Source organism: Drosophila serrata, unplaced genomic scaffold (assembly GCF_035046125.1).
Source record: "Drosophila serrata isolate PLE 108 unplaced genomic scaffold, ASM3504612v1 contig_376, whole genome shotgun sequence".
NCBI classification, from domain to species: domain Eukaryota; kingdom Metazoa; phylum Arthropoda; class Insecta; order Diptera; family Drosophilidae; genus Drosophila; species Drosophila serrata.
The window spans coordinates 1,165,167-1,186,194 of record NW_028257274.1 but is presented as its reverse complement, the minus strand read 5'-3'; the positions used below and the strand labels follow the sequence as shown (position 1 = coordinate 1,186,194).

The 21,028-nt window shown below is 49.5% G+C and overlaps 2 protein-coding genes across 4 annotated transcripts; one reads left to right on the top strand and one right to left on the bottom strand.

The window, feature by feature from the left end:
- Positions 1–58: 58 nt before the first annotated feature.
- Positions 59–16,146, bottom strand: puf (ubiquitinyl hydrolase 1 puf). The gene is made up of 19 exons (XM_086839533.1): positions 15,706–16,146; positions 14,544–15,605; positions 13,752–14,463; positions 12,780–13,692; positions 11,852–12,729; positions 8,487–11,783; positions 8,243–8,429; positions 7,528–8,183; positions 7,342–7,465; positions 6,956–7,143; positions 6,631–6,901; positions 6,387–6,569; positions 5,662–6,061; positions 5,494–5,599; positions 4,995–5,426; positions 4,581–4,933; positions 3,554–4,511; positions 3,128–3,465; positions 59–1,952 (listed from the first exon to the last, which is right to left on the bottom strand). Exons 1-19 carry the CDS (start codon positions 15,746–15,748, stop codon positions 1,207–1,209), a joined length of 11,847 nt encoding a protein of 3,948 aa, XP_086695659.1. The 5' UTR covers positions 15,749–16,146; the 3' UTR covers positions 59–1,206.
- ash2 (Set1/Ash2 histone methyltransferase complex subunit ash2) lies at positions 16,057–19,465 on the top strand. 3 transcript variants are annotated; one of them, XM_020961919.2, is made up of 7 exons: positions 16,057–16,424; positions 16,492–16,676; positions 16,746–17,090; positions 17,918–18,298; positions 18,360–18,640; positions 18,868–19,125; positions 19,189–19,465. In XM_020961919.2, the coding sequence occupies exons 1-7, from the start codon at positions 16,057–16,059 to the stop codon at positions 19,291–19,293; spliced, it is 1,923 nt and encodes a 640-aa protein (XP_020817578.1). In that variant the 3' UTR covers positions 19,294–19,465. The 3 variants fall into 3 exon arrangements, with proteins under 3 accessions (XP_020817578.1, XP_086695713.1, XP_020817579.1); XM_086839587.1 differs by lacking the exons at positions 16,057–16,424; positions 16,492–16,676; positions 16,746–17,090 and adding exons at positions 17,279–17,438; positions 17,739–17,820; XM_020961920.2 differs by lacking the exons at positions 16,057–16,424; positions 16,492–16,676; positions 16,746–17,090 and adding an exon at positions 17,531–17,820.
- The last annotated feature ends 1,563 nt before the right edge of the window (positions 19,466–21,028 follow it).

Genomic DNA, 21,028 nt, shown 5'->3' with positions numbered 1-21,028 from the left:
TAGAATCCTGATGCGTTTTAAATCAGAAATTCCTCCCAATTAAGACAATTTTAGTCGATTTAATTACATATCATTTAAACTTATTATTCTCATGATTTTTTAAAGTGTAATTAGTTTTAGTTTTGGGTTTTTTTTTTGTTTTTCTATTTTTTTTTGTTTTGTTTTTGTTTTTCAACATTACATTGGGTTTGTGGGGACTTCGATTGTTTATATTTGTGTGCTTAGAACTATCAATATATGCGACCCGCTCTTCGTTTGTTTAAATTTATTTATTTTTGTTTAATCATTATCAATGTTTGTCCTGTTGTGTTTCACTCTGGGACAACTCTCTTCTTACGTGCTAAACATTACATTTTATCCTTCCGTTCGATCGGCTTGCGTTATGCAATTTACAATTGAAAATGATTATGACATATTTGCAACACATCCAATATTTAAAATGGTTCTTTACGCTCTATTATAATAATATCGGTTCACTTCTAACGTATGTATTATTTATGGTGCATTGGGGGGAACAGGGAGTGGGGACTAGGACGAGAAAAGGTAAGCAAATGTTCTTAGCATCGTTTCATAAATGATACTTAATGGATCTAATACAACATATATAGATATTAGCGTCTCGTAAGCCGTTCGCTCGCTCTCCTATTCAAACGATCAATTTGTAGTTCTAGTGCTGCCTCTAATTCACATGTTTTTAATATACTTTTTTGGCATAACAAATTTCTCCAATGGTTTTCATAATAAACTTCCATCTGAAAGGGGGATGGGAATCATCGTGCTTGGAGGAAGTCTTAACTTAATTACATTTATTGCTATATATTGAATATATGTGTGTGTTTCCTTCGTGAATGTGATTGAATCTGTGGAGTTACCTCGCTATTTGTTGTTAGATGCTGCTAGGCTAAGCTTAAATAAGTGTCTAACAGACCCAAGACTCGTTTCCACTTGTAACTTTAGCCGGTCTCCTGGGATAGACATCTTATAGCTTGCGTCTGTCGGATTTATTTAGGTGTGTTTCGCCCCCAAGCCCACCATTAGCACCAACCTTGGGTTGCTTACGAGTACATATTGTGTAACATTGACCTTTGGCCACAAAATTCTTACAAGTTAGGAGCTCCGGCGACGTGGCCAGTCGCCCCCTGGTGCCCATTATCAGTCCAGCGGCTTGCCGAAAAACAAAATGCTGAGCAAATCGTTGAATGACAACTAAATCTGTGTCGGACTCGCTGCCTGGGACGTGGACGCAACGGTAGACGAGGCAGCAGGTGTGGGGTCTCCACTACTGCTCGCTGCTGGGGATTCCGCAGGCTGGCTGCCGTTGGTCTGACTGGTCGATGGCGATTGCGGCTCCGTCTCCATGTCCCTCTCTGTCTCCATGTTGCACCTAATATCGCTGACCTCCGGCATAAGTTCGGGCGGAGTGCAGGCTCCCTTGGGTCGGGACGCTTTTGTAGCTGCTGACGCTGATGTGGAGGCCTCTGCAGAGCCCTCCTCATTGGGTTCTTTATTCACCCCCGTACTGGACAGACTTGAATCCCTCTTTAGAATGGCGAAAATGCTCTGGATGTACGATTCCATGGTTATCAGAGTGATCAGACGTTTCTCCCGATCCTCGTTTAGACGATCTTGAGCGGTCTTCTTGTTAGACGCCTTTTTGTTGCGCTTCGGTGTGGGTTCAAGCTCGTCCTCCAGCTCGGTCTCGTCATCTGATGATGGTATTGACGTCCTTTCCATTTGCTCGTCGTCACTGCCGGCTGGTGTGGGCGGTTTGGCACTGCCATCTGAAGTCTCTGGTTCATTGCTGCTGCTTCCGACCGTCTCCATGGAGACATCTGCTGGTTTGTCGGCGCCATCCACTGATGTAAGGGCGTCGTCGCCATCTGCAAGGTGTGTCAGATCCTTCGTCTTGTCCTTGTGGGTCTCTCGTTTTTGCTTCTTGTTCGGAAATTGATCTGTAAAAGAATTGGTATAAAAGCATGGTAATTATTCCAAATCAAAACGTTATACTGTGAAGACAAATATAAGTTAGTAATTTAAACTAAGTTCGGGAAGACGACGTTTAAATACAATTGTAGTTTAATTATAGAAGGAAATCAGAAATCGAACATAACTAATGACACTAAGAATATTTTTATATAATAATATTTTAAATTAAAAAACTCATAACTTAGTCAAAAACACATTAATTTTAATTCGGAAAGTTTTCATGTGCTAGTTTTTAATAGCTTAATAAATCTGCATAATCGATTTAAAATTTTAAAAAATCACATTTTTGTCAATTTTTGAACATTTTAACGATGTAATCGCTTTCATTTTTTTGCAAAAATTGAAAAATTTTTTAAATTTATTTTTGTGCCGGAGACGGCTAGAAAGATTCTTCTGTTGATGCTGATCAAGAATATATATAGGTTATATGGTCGGAAATAACTCCTTTATTGCGTTTTAAACAAAAATTATAATAAGTATAAAAAAATCATTTTGTTTTCATCTAAAAAAAATATTTTTCCACTTTAAAAACAATTTATACATATTTACAAAGCAAGTTTATATACTCTTGCAATTTTCAATTGAATTATGGGATCGAACCGGGAATCAATCATAACCAAGTTTAAAACATTAGGTTCTTTTTTAATAAAAATTTTTCAAGATTTTTTATGACAATTTTTTGTTTGATAAATCAAAGTTTAAAAATGTCACAACTAAGCCAAAAATGTATTAATTTTAATTCGGAAATGACTCCTATGTTAGTTTTTATTTGGGTAACAAATCTGCATACTCAATTTTAGATTTTAGGAAATTAAAATTTTTGCCAATTTTTGTGGATTTTAATGATGTAACCCCTTATAAAATTTTCACTTTTCGGAAAAATGTCAATAATTCATTTTTTTGACCGGACATGGCTAGAACGACTGGGCTGTTGATACTGATCAATAATATATATGATTTATAGGGTCGAAATGAAATGACTCCTTCATTGAGTTTCGAGCTTTTAATTAAGATTATAATCCCCTGAAGGATAAACAAATGCAGTCATCAGTAGCGTTGAGTAAATGCTATTGTATCATTGCAACAACCTCCACCAATTTGAGACCATACAATTCACAACTGCTTCTCTGGTATAAATTACCTCGCTCCGACTCCTTTCTAAACCTTTCGCTCTTGTTTTGAAGAGCCCTCAGAGATCCTCGCAGCTCCTTGCGCACTGAGGCCGGCACTCCGGTGGCCTGGGCAATGATTCGAATGGCAAACAGATCCCCGCACAGCTCGTCGATGTCATCCTTGGAGTGCATGCCGTAGTTGATGGTGTAGATCATGCGTGCCACCGGCAGCTGGGCTGCCACCTTGTGGTAGTACAGCTCAAGAAACTCACGCACGCATGCATCCTTGAGCATGCTGCGCTCGTCCCTCAGGACATTGTGCAAGTATTCCACCAGCAACTGGTTTTTCACCAGCAGCTCCACGTATCTAAGAAGGTAGAAAAAACGTCCGTCAAAAAGTGTTTCAATCACTGACTTCCTATATAGTTCACAGCATTTGGACTTTGCATACTCACTTGTGCGTTAGGGCATTGTTGTGGATGCCCACCCAGAACTTTGGAAAGTAGTTAAAGTGGAGCGGCGTCGACTCGATGGCCACCAGGCATTGCAGCTTAACCAGCGTGTCGTTAAGCGTGCCCGTGTTTACGCACATCCGCATCATAACGTCGATAAAGTCGTGATAGGGTCTGTAGAACGCCTCCACTTGCGCGTCGTACTCCGCATCCAAGCCGCGCGGCGTCAACTCCGCCAGGGCGATGCACATCTGGACCATGGGTCGCGGCGGTCGCGGTGAGTTCTTGGCGCCGAGGGGCCAAGGCGAGTGCTTAGCCCCGCGACGGGGGAAGTATGGTCCCAGGGGTCCGATGGCATTGGGGGCATTCGCTACGGACAGGTGACAGTTGATCAGGATGGGGGCCAGAATGCTAATGGCCTCGAGGCTGGTGTTCCGCACCAACTCCTTGAGCACCTCCAGGGCCATGCGGCTGATCTCCGGCGAGTTGAAGGTGTTGAGCAACGTGGCTAGCCGCTTGACCGCATCCGGCAGGGCCTTAGCCAAAGCCGAATGCTGGTGCTGCTGGCGTAGGAAGTGCTGCTGCTGGAACTGCATCTGTTGGAGCTGCTGCAGTTGCAGGTGCTGCTGCATCTGCTGTTGCAGTTGTTTTTCCTTCTGTTGCGGCGTTTGGGGCGCCTGCGTTTGGCTCTGGGACTGCTGCTGTTGCTGCTGCTTTTGAAGCATTTGCTGTTGTTGCAGCTGCAACTGCTGCTCCAGCTGCTTTTTCTGTGCCGGACTGTCAGTGCGCGTGCGCAAAGTGGCCAGGAGAAGCAGAAGTTCCCCCAGAAGGTCGAACAGGTCCCCGGCCACATGACAGGCGGTGGCCTCGTGGTGCATGGAATGTAGAGTGTGCAGCGCCTCGAAGCACATCTCGATACCGCCGTTGAAGATCACCATGGTGCGGTCCTCCTCGTTGTCCACTGGAAACCAAGAAGTCGGCGTTTACAAGTCTTCAGGGTGGAAGGCTAAGGGGTAACAAGATTTCTCACCCAGTATCTTCAGTGCACTGATCAGCGTGGACCAGGATACTCGAGCATCCAGGCTGCTGGTGTAGGACACGATCACCGCTCTCCGAAACTGGGTGACATCGAGCTTCTCCTGCTCGCTAGCATCCGGATGGCGGGTGGCGAACAGCGCCATCAGCTTGAACAGCTCATCCACGGCGGCCGCGTACTGGGTGGGATGCGGCGTGATGTTCTTAAATGCCCACTGCAGGTTCTGGTGCTGCGACAGCTGGCGGGTGAGGGCGCGGCTCTGCTCGCAGCACAGACGCAACAGGCCGTAGTAGGCGGGCAACATGGATCGATTGTAGGTGACTATCTCGGCATCGTCATGGTCGGCCCTGTGGGTCGAAGTGCATGGGTTACTCAAAGGAAACATCAAAAAAGGAAAAGAATCCTTACAAAATGTAGTTAAATGCTATGTTGCGCGTTATCTCCGGGCAGTTGGCCACCTGGGCAGCGTTCTCTGGACAGTCCACCAGTGAGTGATGCCAGAAGGTCAGGAGAGCGTGCTTGTTGTGATGGGCCGGCACGCTCGGCTCCGATAGCCGAGGATGGAACAGCTCCCACAGGGAGCGCATGAATGAACCTATCTGAAAGGGCGATCGCACATTTAGTAAGGAAACTTCAGAGAGAGAAAGGGAAGCTGCTGCCAAACTTGCCATTAGTTTTTCAGTCTTTGAAACCATACAATAGCTGAGCAGGTTAAAGTAGGCTGTCAGCTTGGTGGTGCCATGGGCTCCGATATCCGCATAGACCCTTGCGGGTCGCAGCAGCCGCAGGAGCAGCGTGATCACCTGATGAAGCACCACCTGGGCATCGCTGTTGATGTCACTGAGAATAGAAAAGAATATAGCCAAATAGGGACTTTGACAAGATCCCGGGAAACCTCGTCACTTACCGATAGCTGTGCGGATTTAGGGCCAGCAGTTTGTGCTGCGAATGGGCTCGGAAGTTGGCCCGGAAGGGCTGTGAGGGTACCAGGGCGACCAGCAGGAAGGCGGCAGCTGGAACAGAGATATCGAGTTGTTACCCAATCAGTGAGCTATGGAAGATTAGTCCGACATACCGTTACGCACACGCGTATTGTCATGGGCCAGCAGAAACTGCTCCAGCCACTGTTCGGCGGATTGAAGAATCCAGGTGTGCGCGATCTTGTTTTTGGTGGCCTGCAACGACAACCAATCGAGCACCGACTGTGGGCAATACTCGGCTGCGTCCCACATGCGCGGCAGGATGAGCTGAGTGAAGCACGGCAGGCCCACTGGGCCGGCTTGCGTCTCGGTGAGGAGGGTGAGCAGCTTGAAGAATGGGGCGCACAATTCCGTGTGCTTGGTCACTGAGGCGAAGAGCATGCCAATAATCTGCGTGGCGAGCCGCTCGTCCCAGCGGCAGAGAGCGTGGATTAAATGCTTGGTCTGGTGCGGATTAATGCCGTCCTTTATTTGTTGATACAAAAATGGAAACCCCTACAAAATATATGCGAAACTTTTAACACATGATATGAGGAAACAAGCTTGGAGTAGGGAATATGCATTTGGTTTTATATCTTTTGAACTTTTTAGGACTCTGTTTTGAATGTGTGCAGGTGGTGGATTGGTGAGGTTCTTAATTTCTTGATTGGTGGAATGCTTGATTGGTGGTATGGCTAAACGGAATAAACAACGCCATTCAGTTTTTTGAGGTGGTGGATTTGTGAGGTTCTTAATTTTTTGATTGGTGGAATGCTTGTTTGTTGGATTGGTGGTATGGCTAAACGGAATAGACAACGCTTTCCAGCTTTTTTAGTATCACCTTGCCGCCGGCAATCGCGTTGAAGTCTTTGGGTGACAAACGCAGCCGGAAGTCGGCACCGCGGGATCTCTCCACCAGGCTGGCGCACAGGGCAATCATCTTGTCCAGAGAAGCGGGCCGCATTTTCTCAACCGACAGCGCCTCGTCCGATGAGTTGTCCTCGTTGTCCGAGCTGATGTCGATCTGTAAAAAGAACCGCAGCTGAGCAGAACCCCAAGCCAAGATTACTTTGCATCCAACTAACGCTATCCGTTTGCTTATTGCCCAAATAGAAGTCCACCAGGCTCTTGAGTATTCCAATGCGCAGCAGGAACATGGCCTCCTCGTCACCCATGCGCGAGAACTCGCACAGCAGGCTAAAATACTCCGAGAGGTGGCGCAGGTGAGATCGGGCTCCGTGCTCAAGCAGCGAGATGAGCGAACCTATGAAACGGGTCACGCACGAGGCCTGGCCAATCAACTCTTTGTCATCCTCATCCGTTTCCACATCCAGATACAAGTCCGCATGAGAGGCACTATCGCGAAAATCATTGATGGAAGAACAATAAAAGTTTATTGAGATCTCTTACCGCAGCCGTTGGATTACATGAATGACCAGGCGCTGGAACATTTGTCGCACCATCTGGTTGGGACACTGGATGAGCACCTGAACGGGCCAGAAGGGCTCCAGTGACATGTGCGAAAGGAACCATTCGCAAGCCTCCTGGCTGGCATTAAACTGCTTAGTCAGAAGCTCCACCCAGGGCACCATGGTGGGCTAAATGCAAAGAGGTAAAATAATGGATTTAGTTGTGTTGACAGAGAATATAGATCCATCGATACTAAACTCTATAATTTAATATTTGATATTTAAAATTTCAATACGAAAACTACGATATTTCCAAAATGTTTATCAATATGTCATATATGGCTTTTTTTACGATCCCTAGGATGTACTCGTTAAGGATTAACCCACCTTCTCCTTTGCATGAATGAAGGTCTCGATGAAGAACGACACCGACAGCTTGGCGGCCATGCAAGTGACGTCCGACTCCGATATTAAGGTTTGGGGTATGTGGCCACAGATCTGCCACATAAAGCTGGGAAAAACACAAGGCTCAATAAGGTTTCCTAAGCCTTAATAAATAATAATTTCACTCACTTGAAATATGTATGCTCGAAGATGTTGCGATCCTGCAGGAACTGGCGGTTGTCCTGCCAGATCCAATCCTCTAGCTCCTTATTTAGCAATGGACGAAATAGTTGCAGCTTCTGGACAGCCTTCGATGTGGAGGGCTGCGGGTCGTTGCTGGCTTTGTTGTGGCTATTGTTGCTTGGCTTATGATTATCACAATTGGCTGTTGTCTTCTCCACGTCATCGTCCTGGCTCATCTCGCTCGACTTTTCCTCTGCTGTATCCCCCTTTTTCTCCAATTTATTTTGTTCGCTTTTACCCACTGCTGGCGACTCTGTCTTCTGTAGATCTTCCTCATTAGGCTTGGCCTCCATTTGGTTGTCTTCCTTAGCCGACTGCTCATTTTTCTTCATCTTATCCTTCTCATCTTCATCCTCGTTGTCTACTTTCACATCCTCTTCCAACTTGCTCTCACTGGTTACGCTAGTCTCTAGCTTGGTGGGCTCTTCGACCTCCGATTTCTCCTCCACGGTGGGACTGGGTGTGGGAGTGACCAGCAGCTCTGAGTGCCGGCGCTGCAGGTGCTCCGGCAGGCGCCGCTCGTAGAACAGCATGTAGGCGGAGTTGGTCTTTTCAAAGCTAAAGTCTAAATACTTCTCGGTTACCGAATCGTAAGTCTTACTCTGCAACAGGAAAACCCATTAGATGTTGAAGCTTGTAGAAGACACGATCAAAAACTCACCGTCATCTCGCCACCAAAGCACTCGGCTGCTATCTGGGATGGATCGAACGGCTTCACTTCAGCGTCGTTGAAAAGGAACCAGCGCTCGTGCGGATGGTAGCTGTTCTTCGTTCGCTCCTTGATAAAGCTGTAGTAGTGACCGCCATCTGCAGTGCCCGTGTGTACGGTGACGCCCACCAGCTCGTACCTAAAGGGGTTTACCGACATGAAAGAAAATAAGAGGTAAAATGGGTACAGAACTCACTCGTAGCACTCCTCAATGTCCGCGTCCAGCGAGGCCTCCGCCTTTTCGTTGTCGTTCTCATCGCCTCTGCCCGATTCTGCTTCATCGTTCTCCCGCTCCTTTAGCCGCTTCTCTCGCTCCTCCTTGTACTGCTGCGGCATCAAGGTCTTCTCCACGTAGTGGCACATGTTCAGCCGCAGTGGGAATGAGAAGTGGGTGTTTACCTTCTCCTTCAACATGGTTACCATGTTAAAGGTGTATCGCATGGTGTTGAAGCAAAGGATCTGGGGAAGCTTCTTAAAACAGGCCCTCTTCTCAGCTCGCACCTTCTTGCCGCACTGCGAGCAGGTGTACATATTGTCGCCCTCCAGCGTATCTTTCACGGTTACCTCATCCAGGGATTCCTGCAGGTTGCGCATGTCCGCCACCTGGCAGCGCACCGTATAAAACTCCTCAGCTGTGCGGGAGACATGGCCGCAGTCCAGGGACACGACATTGTTGCTCAGGGTTCCGGAGAATAACCTTTTGACCAAGTGCTTTAGATCGGGCGTCATTTCTTCGAGCTTGGACACCAGATCGATGAAGAATTCCGCCATGTCCTTTTGCTCGCCCGTGTTTAGCGGCTGGTGATCCATCTGGTACACACGACAGAAACTCCGCGGGTTGTAAGCCTTTCGTTCGGATTCCAACAGGTAGGCGAACATCCTTTGCAGCTCTAGCAGCGTGGGTCCGTGCTTCTGAGCGCCAAGCTGGGGGACCCGCAGGATGGCCGCCCTCGCCTGCGGCATCATGTACAGGTGCTGGACACAAGAGGCCATGTAGCAGGTGGCGCCCAAATTGGTAAGTCCCACATAGCCGCATTCGGAGCGCCCCTCGTCGCGTGGCCAGTAGTCCCAGGGATAGGGCTGCTTGGGTCCGGACTTGTGCTGGGCCAGGAGGCGTCCATGGAGATAGGCGTAGTTAGTGGCGCAGCCGCGGCACAGCTCCACCAGCAGATCGTAGGCGGCCGCACGAGAAGTGCCCGACTTGCACTTCGGCTTTTGGCGATCCGCCGGCGAGGGCATGTCAAACAGGAAGCCAATCAGTTGTTCGATGAAGGACAGCGCCTTGGGCGTGTACTTGAAGGTGGTGTCGTACTTGATCAGGTTGGACATGAGGTTAAGCAGCCCCACCAGTCCGTCGTCCTGGAAGCCGTGGCGCAGCTCGAAGTAGTCCCGCGTGAGGATGCTCTGCGAGATGCTTTCGCACAGCATTTCGATGTCGATGTGCTCCTCAGCCACCATTTCCGCCGAGAGGGTATCAACGAGTCGAGCCAGCAGCCAGAAGTAGTCCCGGCAGGCGGGTCCGTACGGTTCCTTCCCCTCCTCGGATAGCAGGAACTGCGTGTGCTGGGCACCCGAGCTCATCTGCTCTGCTAGGGGCAATAATGCTATCAGTTTGTGCAGGAGCGGGACCAGCAAAAGTCGATAACTGTGCGCGTGTCCCAGGCAAATGCGATATAGACCGGCGCAAATCTCCCGCCGCACGGCCGGCTCTGGATCCTCCAGAATGAACTTCTGCAGCCAGCGGCAGTGATCACCATCGGCCTGCGCCCACAGCAGTCTTCTAGCCTCTGCCGAAGCGTGCACAAAGCTCACCAGAATGTTCATGGCAAACTGGATGAGTTGGGCCCGGCCCCAGAAGCCCGTGCGTAGCTGGTGGAACTGGTAGGGAAATACCAGAGAGCTGGCTGATGCCACCTGCTGCTGCTGATAGACTTCGTCATTAAGGATCGACGAGAGGCGGGCCAGGCACTCCGGGACCTCCATCAGCTGTAGCATGAAGGTGTGTGGCTGAGACATCAGAACATGCACATCTGGTGTGTGCAGCTCTTCGAATCCCAGAAGCCAGATGATGCGAAGCAGACTGGCCAAGCAGTCATGGCGCCACTCGTTCAGAGCCAACTCCTTGGGATGGGCGCTCTGCTGCAGTTGGCCGCCGCTGAAGATCTCGTAGAGGTGCCGGAGACCTCCGCACTTGACGAACGCCTCGCTCCACTTGTTGTCGCCTCTCTCCAACGCGGCTAGCGGTGGCGGAGGAGCCGCCGGGGATGGGGACGGGGGCGTGGAGCAACCCAGTGGCCGCTCCTTTTCCTGTTGCTCAAAAGCTTCTCCCTTCTTCTGTCGCTTGCTGTGCTGTTTTGGCTGATTCTCCTTGTCGCCGCCACTGCTGCTGCTGGCCTCCGTCTCCGCATCCTGCTGGCCAGAAGTGGGTGTGGGTGTCAGCGCGGCCTCCAGCTCGCCTTGCTCTTTGCCTAGCTTGGAATCTGGGGTGGATGGCGGCGGGGGCTGCTGCTCGTTGCTGTTTCGTCGCCTACCAATCGAGCACTTCTTCACACGAATTTGCTCGGGAGAATGGCCAATGGCCAGGCTTCCATTAGACTCGTTTCCACGCCGGGAACTGCTTAGAGCCAGGCTCTCCACAATGTGCAGGGAGTACATGAATTTCTGTAGATTATTCGGATCGAGAAGGTCCTTAAATTTTTGCTTGATCTGCTTGCGCTTGGTGGCCAGCTGCTCCTCCTCCCCGGCAGCGTCCAGCTGCTCCAGTTCGCTGAGATCCGTTACTAGGCTCTTAAAGGCGTCCAGAATATGTGGATTGGTGGGCAGCATGGCCAGGATATCCCACACGCGACGCGAGAGCAGTTGGGCCTTGGTGTGATGCTGCAGATTTACGGCTGAGACTTGGGGCTTCATGTCTCCCAGGGTTTGCATCAGGCAGAACAGCTTCTCGAAATACTTCGGTTGCAGCAGTAGAACCGTGGGCAGGCACTCCTTGGGTGGTGGTGGTAGCATCGACGGGTGCTCCAGGTTCGATTCTTTTCGCCTGGCGCCACGTCCTCCCAGCGATACGTAGACAATCTGGTTATCCTTGAAGCCAGCATCTCCCAGGCTACGTTCGTCGTAGTCAGAGGTGAGCTCCTGGCCTTGGGTAATGATGCGCAACGGTCCATCGCTAAGCAGCAGACCGAGCACTGGAGCTACAAGGCCCGTTTGCAGGCTTTCCCACCACTTGGACACCTCCGCCTTGAGGTCAGCGATTAGATCGCAGGCGTGCATCTGCAAAACGCTTTTCTCGGAGAGTCCAGCCTGCTGTAGGACGATCCGTAACGGCGGGCCCGCTCCCTCATTCTTGAGGTTACTGTGCGACCCAATGCCCTTGCCCTCGATGGCCCAGCGGCGGAGATGGAAGGCGTAGCGCCGCCGGAACGTATCCAGGTGAGTGTTCAACAAGAGCAAGCCACGCTGCACCCGCATCAGAGCGTTCTCATCGTCCATACTAAAAAAAGGTGAAAAATATATAACAGTTGTAGGAGCCTCCCTCACCTTGCAGGGTGTTCCACTCACCTCTCCAAGGCTGTTGCCGTCTGCACCAGGTTGTCCATGCACTGCGAGACGAACTCCTTCTCAAGGCGCAGCTGCTGGCCCATGTAATACATGTTAATGTACTGGATAGCCGCTAGGGAGACCTCGTTGCTCTGGGCGCGCAGGGCAATCTTCCATAGGTGGTACATACCAACGGCGCTGGCGCTAGACGAGATCTGCTCACTGTGCTTGTCGTACTCGGCCATTGCAATGCGAGCAAAGCTGCACAATTGCTGAAAAAGGCCTAGCGCCACCATGGAGAACTCCTCGGGCCGCAGCTCCGGCAGTTTCTTGAGATACAAATGCTGCAATGCCTCGATGCCGAGGGCGTGCTGGTCGCCACCTTTGGCCTGGGCCTGTAGCCACGAAAAGTAACAGTCGGCGCACTCCGGATCGTGAGCCAGCCACTCCCACAACGCGTCCAGTTGATCCAGCGTCAGTCGAAAGCTCTTGGGCGAGCCCACAGACGAGAAGATCGAGGAAAGGAATTGCAGTCGCACAGAGACCTGGGTCTTGTGCGAGTACATCTGCTGCTGCGGCGGCTGTTCGCCATTCTGGGTGGCCAGCTGTTCGGCATGACGACGCGCATAGTGGCGGATGTTGTTGAAGAAGCTCTGCATCATGCGGTGATTGCGCTCTGCCCACAGGGTCATCGAATGCGTGTCCGAGGGTCGGAACTGCTGGAACGAGGCGAACAGCTTAGGCAGCAGGCGCAGGCTGACTATGACACTCCTGTTATTCGCCACATTGTACAGACACCCTTCGATGAACTTGGTCCGCAGCTGGCGGTCCATACTGAAGCACAGCAGCGTGGCCAGGGCCTTCTCCGCCTCCAAGGCCAGAGACTCACCAAGTTGACCCTAAAGACAAAACGTGAGCGAAAATTGGTAGAACTTCAAACTAGACTTACGATTTTATTGTCCTGTAGCAGATCCCAGAGCAGCGTGTTTCCCGGCTGGCATACATCGTTCAGCTTGAAGGAGGGCTGCACCGTCAGGCCACTGATCTGACTCGCCTTCGGCGATTGATGCTGCTTGCCCCCAGAGGGACTAACCTCCAACAGATCCACGTCCGAGTCCGACTTGGCCTTAGCTGCAGCAGCCACAGCCACGGCGGCGGCAGCGGCGGCTGCTACACTGGCCTGACGGTTCATGGCCGCCAAAGTCTGCTGGGCATTGCCAGTGGCCGCTGCAGCAGCGGCTACGGCAGCAGCAGCAGCCGCCACATTCGACTCTCCGGATTTTTGCAACGCCATGGCCGACTGGGCTACCATCATGGCGGCGGCCGCGGCGGCAAATGCTGGTGGAACATCGCGGCAATTGGCTCGGGAGCTCACCAACTGGGCTAGCTCCTCTTCGCAGGGCGAGACGTCCTCGTCATCGAAGTCGGCCAGGTTTTTCTCCGACTTGTTGCTCATGGGGGAGGAGTAACTGCCGTCGTTCTCGGCCCCGCTAAGCAGTTCACTGATGTTGGTTTCGATGGCTCGAATGTAGGGTCCTTCGCCTTGGAGATGCTTAAGAACAGCGTCCGGCACCAGCTGGCTGGCTGCTCCATCGCTGCACTCGTCGCTGTCCGCCAGAAGCTCACCTTCGCCGTCGCCATCACCGTCGGCATCTGCCTCGTCACTGCTAGGGACATCCTCGGCTCCGTCCCATATCTCCACCAGCTCATGCGGAAGCATTAGTTGCTTGCTGGCCTTTTGGCGGCGTCGCTTGTTGCTAGTCTTTTTCCGGCTGCGGTGCAGCTGCAGCTCCAGGGCGGCTCGCGACTGCAGCTCCTCTTCGCTGCTGGTGTTGTCAATGATGTTTACAATGCGGTTATTTCTGGTGATGATTTGAGGGAAAGAATAGTAAAGAGGCTTTAATAATAAGTTTCTACGTACACCATGTCGACCTTGGCCATGTCCTCAGCTCCCATTGGGCTTCCCTTCTCGGTGGTGGGGTCGCAAACGTGTCGCCTATGACGCGCTTGCTTGCATGGCGTTACACCATCTATGGGACTCTTTTGGCCGATAATTGCGCCGCCACCGCCACCGCTTGCTATGCTGCTGTCGTCGGCGACGTGGTCGTCCTCTGTATTGCTGCCTTCGATGCTTCCGCTGTCGGAGCTGGAGGCGGTGACATTGGAGCCCAGCAGGTGGTCTTGCATTAAGTTTATCTGACTACGCGAGCAGTCTCGGGACCACAGCTGCTTCGTCAGAGCCGACGCAATGTAGATGCTCTGCTCGGTGTGCTCCTTGGGATCCATGCGGCAGAGCAGCGAGTATAGGTGCATGGCCGGGCGCGGTGCTAAGTTCTTGACCAGCGAGGGCAGTATGTCGTAAATCGTCTTGGAACAATGCTTTAGCTGTGTAGCCTGCCAGATTAGCTTGATGTCCTCTTCGGAGATCTGGTTTTCCACTGCCAGGAAATTGAGCAGGACGTGCGCTTGCTTCACGATTTCCACATGCAGATTCGGGCCAAACAGGTGCTGCACAATGTGGTTCTCAGTCAGCCAATTGGCAATGCGCTGGCCAAACAACTCCACTTCGTTCACCGTCTCCGTGGTGCAGATCTCGTTGAAGAGGTTAATGTGCGCGTTGATCTGGGCCATGCCTGAAATTATTGGGATTATTGGAGATTTACTAATCAGCAACTCCTCGAGTAAGGTGGTTTGAAGAGAGAGGGAAACTTACCTGCCAGCCGCATGGTCAGTGTCGTCGATGTAAAGTACTTAAAAGCCAGGGCCAGGCCCTCGGTGTCAAAGTTGACAGTCACGTCCAGGGGATCACGCATCGAGGACCACACAAAGTCGGCCATGGCACGGGTGGCAGCGGAGCGTAAGCTTTGGTCCGACAGCTTGCACATGTACTGCAGGATACGACTGCGCAGCGGCACAAATAGCTGCGTGTTGCAGTGGTAGTTCAGCCAGAGCTTTACGTTCGAGATGGCGGCGGTCATCGAGTGCGCGGTGGACACCGGCAGGTCGGGGTGCTCGAAGCACAGCGACATGGCTCCAAAGCCGCCCGAGTTGCAGAAGAGGCTCACATTTCGCAGAAGATAAATGGGCAGGTCGTTGTCGTGCAGATCGCAGATGAGGGCTAGGTGGTGCGCCTCCTCCGCCTGTAGGTCGTCGAGGCGCGAATGCATGCCATGCTTATGGGCAATGTACAGCGGGAAGTTGAGGAGGAACACCTTGGACACTAACACCAGCAGCTTCTCTACCTCAGGCAGGATCCATGGCTCTTCGGTGTACTGCAGGTGGGCCTTTTGTGTCGCCGGCGGCGGCAGTGGCGGTGGAGTGCTGGGACCCACTGGGGTATGAGGCTTCTTGGCTGGTCCATCGCCCGAACCCTGGGATTCCTCGATGCCGGTCGGCTCTTCCTTTTTGCCATCCTCCAAACCAGCGGCAGAGCCAGTGGCAGGGGTAGTGGAGGTAGTGGCAGCATCCTTTGCCGCCTCCGATTGGGCATCTGCTTCTTCACGCTGCTGCTGCTGCGCCTGAGCCACCACCTGGGCCGCGCTGGCAGTGAGCCTTTTGTAGTTGTCGATGAGATGATCGATGTGCTTCAGGTGCTGTACCGTTAGGCAGATAAGCGACTGCACCACTAGGTTAAACCGATCGTAGTTCTTGGTGTCCCGGTACAGGCACATGCACTGGCGCTGCGGCCAAGACTGGATGTAGTTGAACGTCGTCTCGATCTCGCTCTTCAGCAGCAGCTGGAATTTCAGATCTGAGCTGGCCACGCGCACCTCGTCTGAAAGTGGAGTAGGGAGGGAAGAAAAGGGAAAAGAAAAGGGGGGAATCAAGGAGGGTTATGAATGCGGGACACTTGCCGATTGGCTATTTTCACTTACACAGCTCAAGGAGATTCTGAAAGTCGGCGCAAACCTCGCACATGGTGCTCCGCTGGCGGCACGCGCGCTTCGTGGGAAACGGATCGAGTCGGTTCGGTGTACGTGCAGGACTCCGCGCTGTCTAGGAGTCGACTCTAGACGGGGAATCGCAGGCCGAGTCGTCGCAGGCGCTGGCGGAGTCTCGTACACTTGGACGCGGTGGTATTCGTTGTTCGCTCGGCTCGCTCCCGGCGGTCGTGCAATGCCATTTAGGATGGCACCCTCGCTCTCACCACAAAACAATGTTTTTCGGCAACAAAAAAATGATAATTCTACACTCGGACATATATATGTACGAATATATATGTATATATGTACAATTACAATCGAAGCAAGAGCCAGAGTTGGAGCGAAGAGGCAGCAGCGACAGAGTTGTCGCCCCGTGGTAAAAAGTTTGCGTCTATCGGCTATCGCAAGCCGCCTATCGATGGTGGTATTTTCCGCACGGGCCCATGTGTTTTGCCAAACGGTCACACTGCCCACGCAGACAATAATCCGCCGGCGAAAAATTTGTTTACATGCTGTTTATTGACTGAAAAACCATCGCGCCCGCCTACCACTGCCATGGAGGAGATCCCGATGGAGACCAGCTCGCCCACAGAGTCCAGCTCGGAGGTGAACTTCAACGCCGAGGAGGAGAAATCCCAAGAAACGCGTTCAGCCGCCGGCGTTTGTTATTGGTAAGGAGGGGAAATGCTTGGCTTGCTTTATTTGCTGCTCACACTGATAAGCCTCTAATGTTTTTAGCGGGAAGGAGCGCAACCTGAATATTGTGGAGTTACTCTGCGCCACCTGTGCGCGCTGGGTGCACGAGTCGTGTGTCTCCTATCAGCTGGGTAAGGGCAAGCTACTACCCTTCATCACCAACTACGTGTTCGTCTGCAAGAACTGCTCGGCCACCGGGCTAGAGAGCTTCCGCAAGAGCCAGGCCAGTAAGTGACATCGAAGTCATTTTTTTTATGTTCGACTGATAATAAGTAATGCATTTCTAAAACATTCAGCCATTTCCCAGATGTGCCACTGCGCCATCGCAAATATGCAACAGGCAGCTGCGCGGGAAGGCAAGCGACAGACCCAGTTCAGCAAGGACAAGGAGATCATTCCCTACATCGAGCAGTACTGGGAGTCCATGACCACGATGCCCCGGAGGCTCACCCAATCTTGGTATAGCACCGTCCAACGGTCACTGGTCAAGGATGTTCAGACGCTGTTCACCTACGAGGAGCACTCGGAGCATGGCTCTATGTACGGGCTATTCCACCAGGATCTGCGCATCATTAAGCCCAACTACGAGAGCATGAGCAAGAGTGGCGCGCTGCGGCTGACCGACGATGGCTATACCCAAGGTGAGTCTGAGGGATGAGGTTTTGGAAAGGATCAATTGGACAAACACCGGTTAAGATTTGGGATTAGGCAGGATTAATGATTTAAGAGTTATTAAATCACAACAAATTTTAGTTTTATAAAAGAGGCAAAATTAGTAAGGATTAAAGTGGTGCTTACATCTTGGCAACACTGGTCGCCCAGCTGACTTTCGCACAGTGGTCGGCGTACCGCCCGCTTGGCGAATATTTAACCTCTTCTCGTGCTGTTTATCATCTGTTCCGCTTTGCACACTCTACGCAAACAAAACAAATCTCGCACTCCCAATCCGCTGCTCCGTTTCGCACGCTCTTTCGGTGCTGTTTGGCAAAGTAAATAAGCGGAAAGGGGATCGCACACACACACACACGTACGCAGGGGGGGGAGAGAGCGAGCGAAGAGAGCACATCTGGCAGCCCCACGTAGTCAAATTGTGGGCGGGGTGGGGCTGGCAGAAGCGCTCAACGCAACTTGGCTCATTCATTACTAACAAATACGAATACGAATACGAATAAATAAATAGTTACGCTCCGGACACCACTGTTGTAGGCCTGTGTGTGTTTGTGTGGGTCTACTGGGCTTGAATGTGTGCGCACTCGGTGGAATTGATTTTGATTTGATTTGATTTTGAGCGCGACGCAATAGGAACTCTCCTGGTTCCGCCGGCCGTCCACTTCTGTCCTGTCATGGCGTCATCGTTTCCGGAAGAGGAATGTAAGCGGCTCCCTAAGGGAACCTCCGCCTCGAACTTTGTCCAGTCACGTAAATAGCTGGTAACTAATGCTCCTCCCTTTTTCTCTCTTCTTTCCAGCTGCCCTTGCCAAGAACAATAGGCAGAAACGCAAGTTTCCCGGCACGGACTCGGGCCCCACAGGGAAGAAGGGTCGCCCCAGTTCTGACATCACTGCCAACGTGAAGCTGCCACCGCATGGCTATCCACTGGAGCATCCCTTTAACAAGGATGGCTACCGTTATATTCTAGCCGAGCCCGATCCACACGCTCCGTTCCGGCAGGAGTTCGACGAAAGCTCGGACTGGGCCGGTAAGCCCATTCCGGGTTGGTTGTACCGTACCCTGGTGCCCCATTCCGTGCTCCTGGCACTACACGACCGGGCACCACAGCTGAAGATCAGCGAGGATCGCCTGGCGGTGACTGGAGAGCGGGGTTACTGCATGGTGCGAGCCACCCACTGTAAGAAATCATTGGTTAATTTCCTCAAGGAAAACACTTATAACGAAATATCATTTCGCAGCTGTAAACAGAGGGTGCTGGTACTACGAGATCACCATCGAGGAGATGCCAGAGGGAGCTGCCACACGACTTGGCTGGGGACGGGAGTACGGCAACCTGCAGGCTCCGCTGGGATACGACAAGTTTGGCTACTCTTGGCGATCCCGCAAGGGCACCAAGTTCACAGAGAGCCACGGCAAGCACTACAGCGATGCGTACGTAGAGGGGGACACCCTTGGTTTCCTGATCGAACTGCCCGAGGAGTCGGCACTGGATTATCTTCCCAACACATTCAAAGATCGGGTAAGGAGAAATAAAAATGAAAATATATATTATCTGGTTTGCGTTCTTTTCTTGCTCATTTAGAAAGCGCATAAGGGTCAAACTATCTAATTAACCCATGTTTATGATAACAGAAATCCCCCTTTAATAGAATGTGGATTAAGTCTCAACCCTTTGATTCCTCATTGTTATGCTTCTTTATAAAGCAACCCTATGTATGCATTCATTATCTGTGCCATCTTTTACAGCCGCTGGTCAAATTCAAGTCGCATCTGTACTATGAGGACAAGGACAAGATCACCGAGACGCTTAAGAATCTGCACATCTTGCAGGGTAGCCGCATTGAGTTCTTCAAGAACGGCCAGTCGCAGGGAGTGGCATTCGAGGACATCTACGCCGGCAGCTACTTCCCGGCCATTTCGATCCACAAGAGTGCCACAGTCAGCGTAAACTTTGGACCCGCCTTTAAATATCCCGAAGTCCTCGTCGAGCACAAGGCAAAAGGAGTACGATATCTCATGTTATCTCATGCAGAAAAATAATAATTCATGTTGTATACTTTTGTTTAGATGCACGATCGCGTTGAGGAGTTGATTACGGAGCAGTGCCTGGCGGACACCCTTTACCTTACCGAGCACGATGGACGTCTGAGACTGGACAACATGGGCTTATAGTAGAATGGGTGGATGCTGAATAATTAAGAGAGAGACTGTATGGGTCTTGTACAGATATTTAAGTCTGTTTGGAATTATCAGTGGCGGTTTCGGAGAAGATAAAATATTTATTTTTGTAAGCGTATCTTCTTAATTGGCAAGGAAAATAAATATTTTAATTTTTGAAAATTAATTAATTCATCAATTTTTAAAACTTTCATATTGAGATTTCTTCTCTTCTTCTGATCAGAATGTTAAACAACTCGTTAGGTGTAAAATATAAAATTTTAAAATATGGAAAAGCTTTGCGTTCAACATTACTATATCTAAAAATTTTAAATAGTAATATTAAAAATTTGCTTTATATGTAGAAATTCCGCTGCATATTAAACATACGCGAAAATTATTCATTTCATACATATAAACATGTATCGTAAATTACGATTCGTAATGTATCGATATTTATACCCTTGCAGAATATTATAATTTCAGCCAGAAGTTTGCAACGCAGTGAAGGAGGCACCTCCGACCATATAAAGTATATTTATTCTTGATCAGGATCAACAGCCGAGTCGATTTAGGCATGTCCGTCTGTCCGTTTCTACGCAAATTAGTCTCTCAGTTTTAAAGCTATCTGAATAAACTTTGTAGTTAGTCTTCTATATACTCTCACTCGTATATATGTCGGAACGGGCCAGATCGGACGACTGTATATATAGTATGATCGGAAAATTTTTACAAAAAAAATTATAACATTTTCGGTTTTTAACAAATTTTAATCAAATTTAAGATATAGCTAATTTATATTATTCTACTATTTATGAAAGTCGGACTACTATATCATATAGCTCCCATAGAAACAATAGAGAAATCAGTTTTCAAAAGATTTTCATCAAATTTGAGATATAGCCATTTCATGTTATTCTACAATTTTGTGTAAAATTTTATGAAAATCGAACTACTATATCATATAGCTCCAATAGGAACGATCGAGAAATTAATAGAATTAAAAATTATAACTTTTCCAGTTTTCAACAGATTTTTATCAAATTTGAGATATAGCCGTTTCATATTATTCTACAATTTTGTGCTGTTTATATAGCTGCCATAGAAACGATCAAGAAATTAATAAAATTAAAAATTATAACTTCTTCAGTTTTCACCAAATTTTCATCAAATATGAGACAATTTTATGAAAATCGGACTACTATATTATATAGCTCACATAGGCTTTCACCAAATTTTCATCAAATATGAGATATAGCCATTTCATCTTAATCCACAATTTTGTGTAATATTTTATGAAAATCGGACTACTATGTATATCATATAGCTCACATAGGAACGATCGAGAATTTAATACAATTAAAAATTATTACTTATCCAGTTTTCAACAGATTTTCATCAAATTTGATATATAGCCATTTTATATTAGGCTTAAGTTTTGTGTCAAATTTTATAAAAAATCGGAAGACTGTATCATATAGGTATCATACAAACGATCGTTAGATGTAATTATATATGTAAATATGGTAAGGTATAATGTAAGATGTAAATATATAAATATATATAATTTATATTGTATGGATTCCTAATCATCGAAGTTCTATCTGCAAGGGTATATAAACTTCGGGTGTCGAAGTTAGCTTCATTTCTTCTTTAGATATTTACTTGAATTGTTGTTTAACTAATAGTTTGCTATTAAGTTAGCTTGATATAAACTCTAAGACCTCTAACCCCACTTTAATCCACTCCC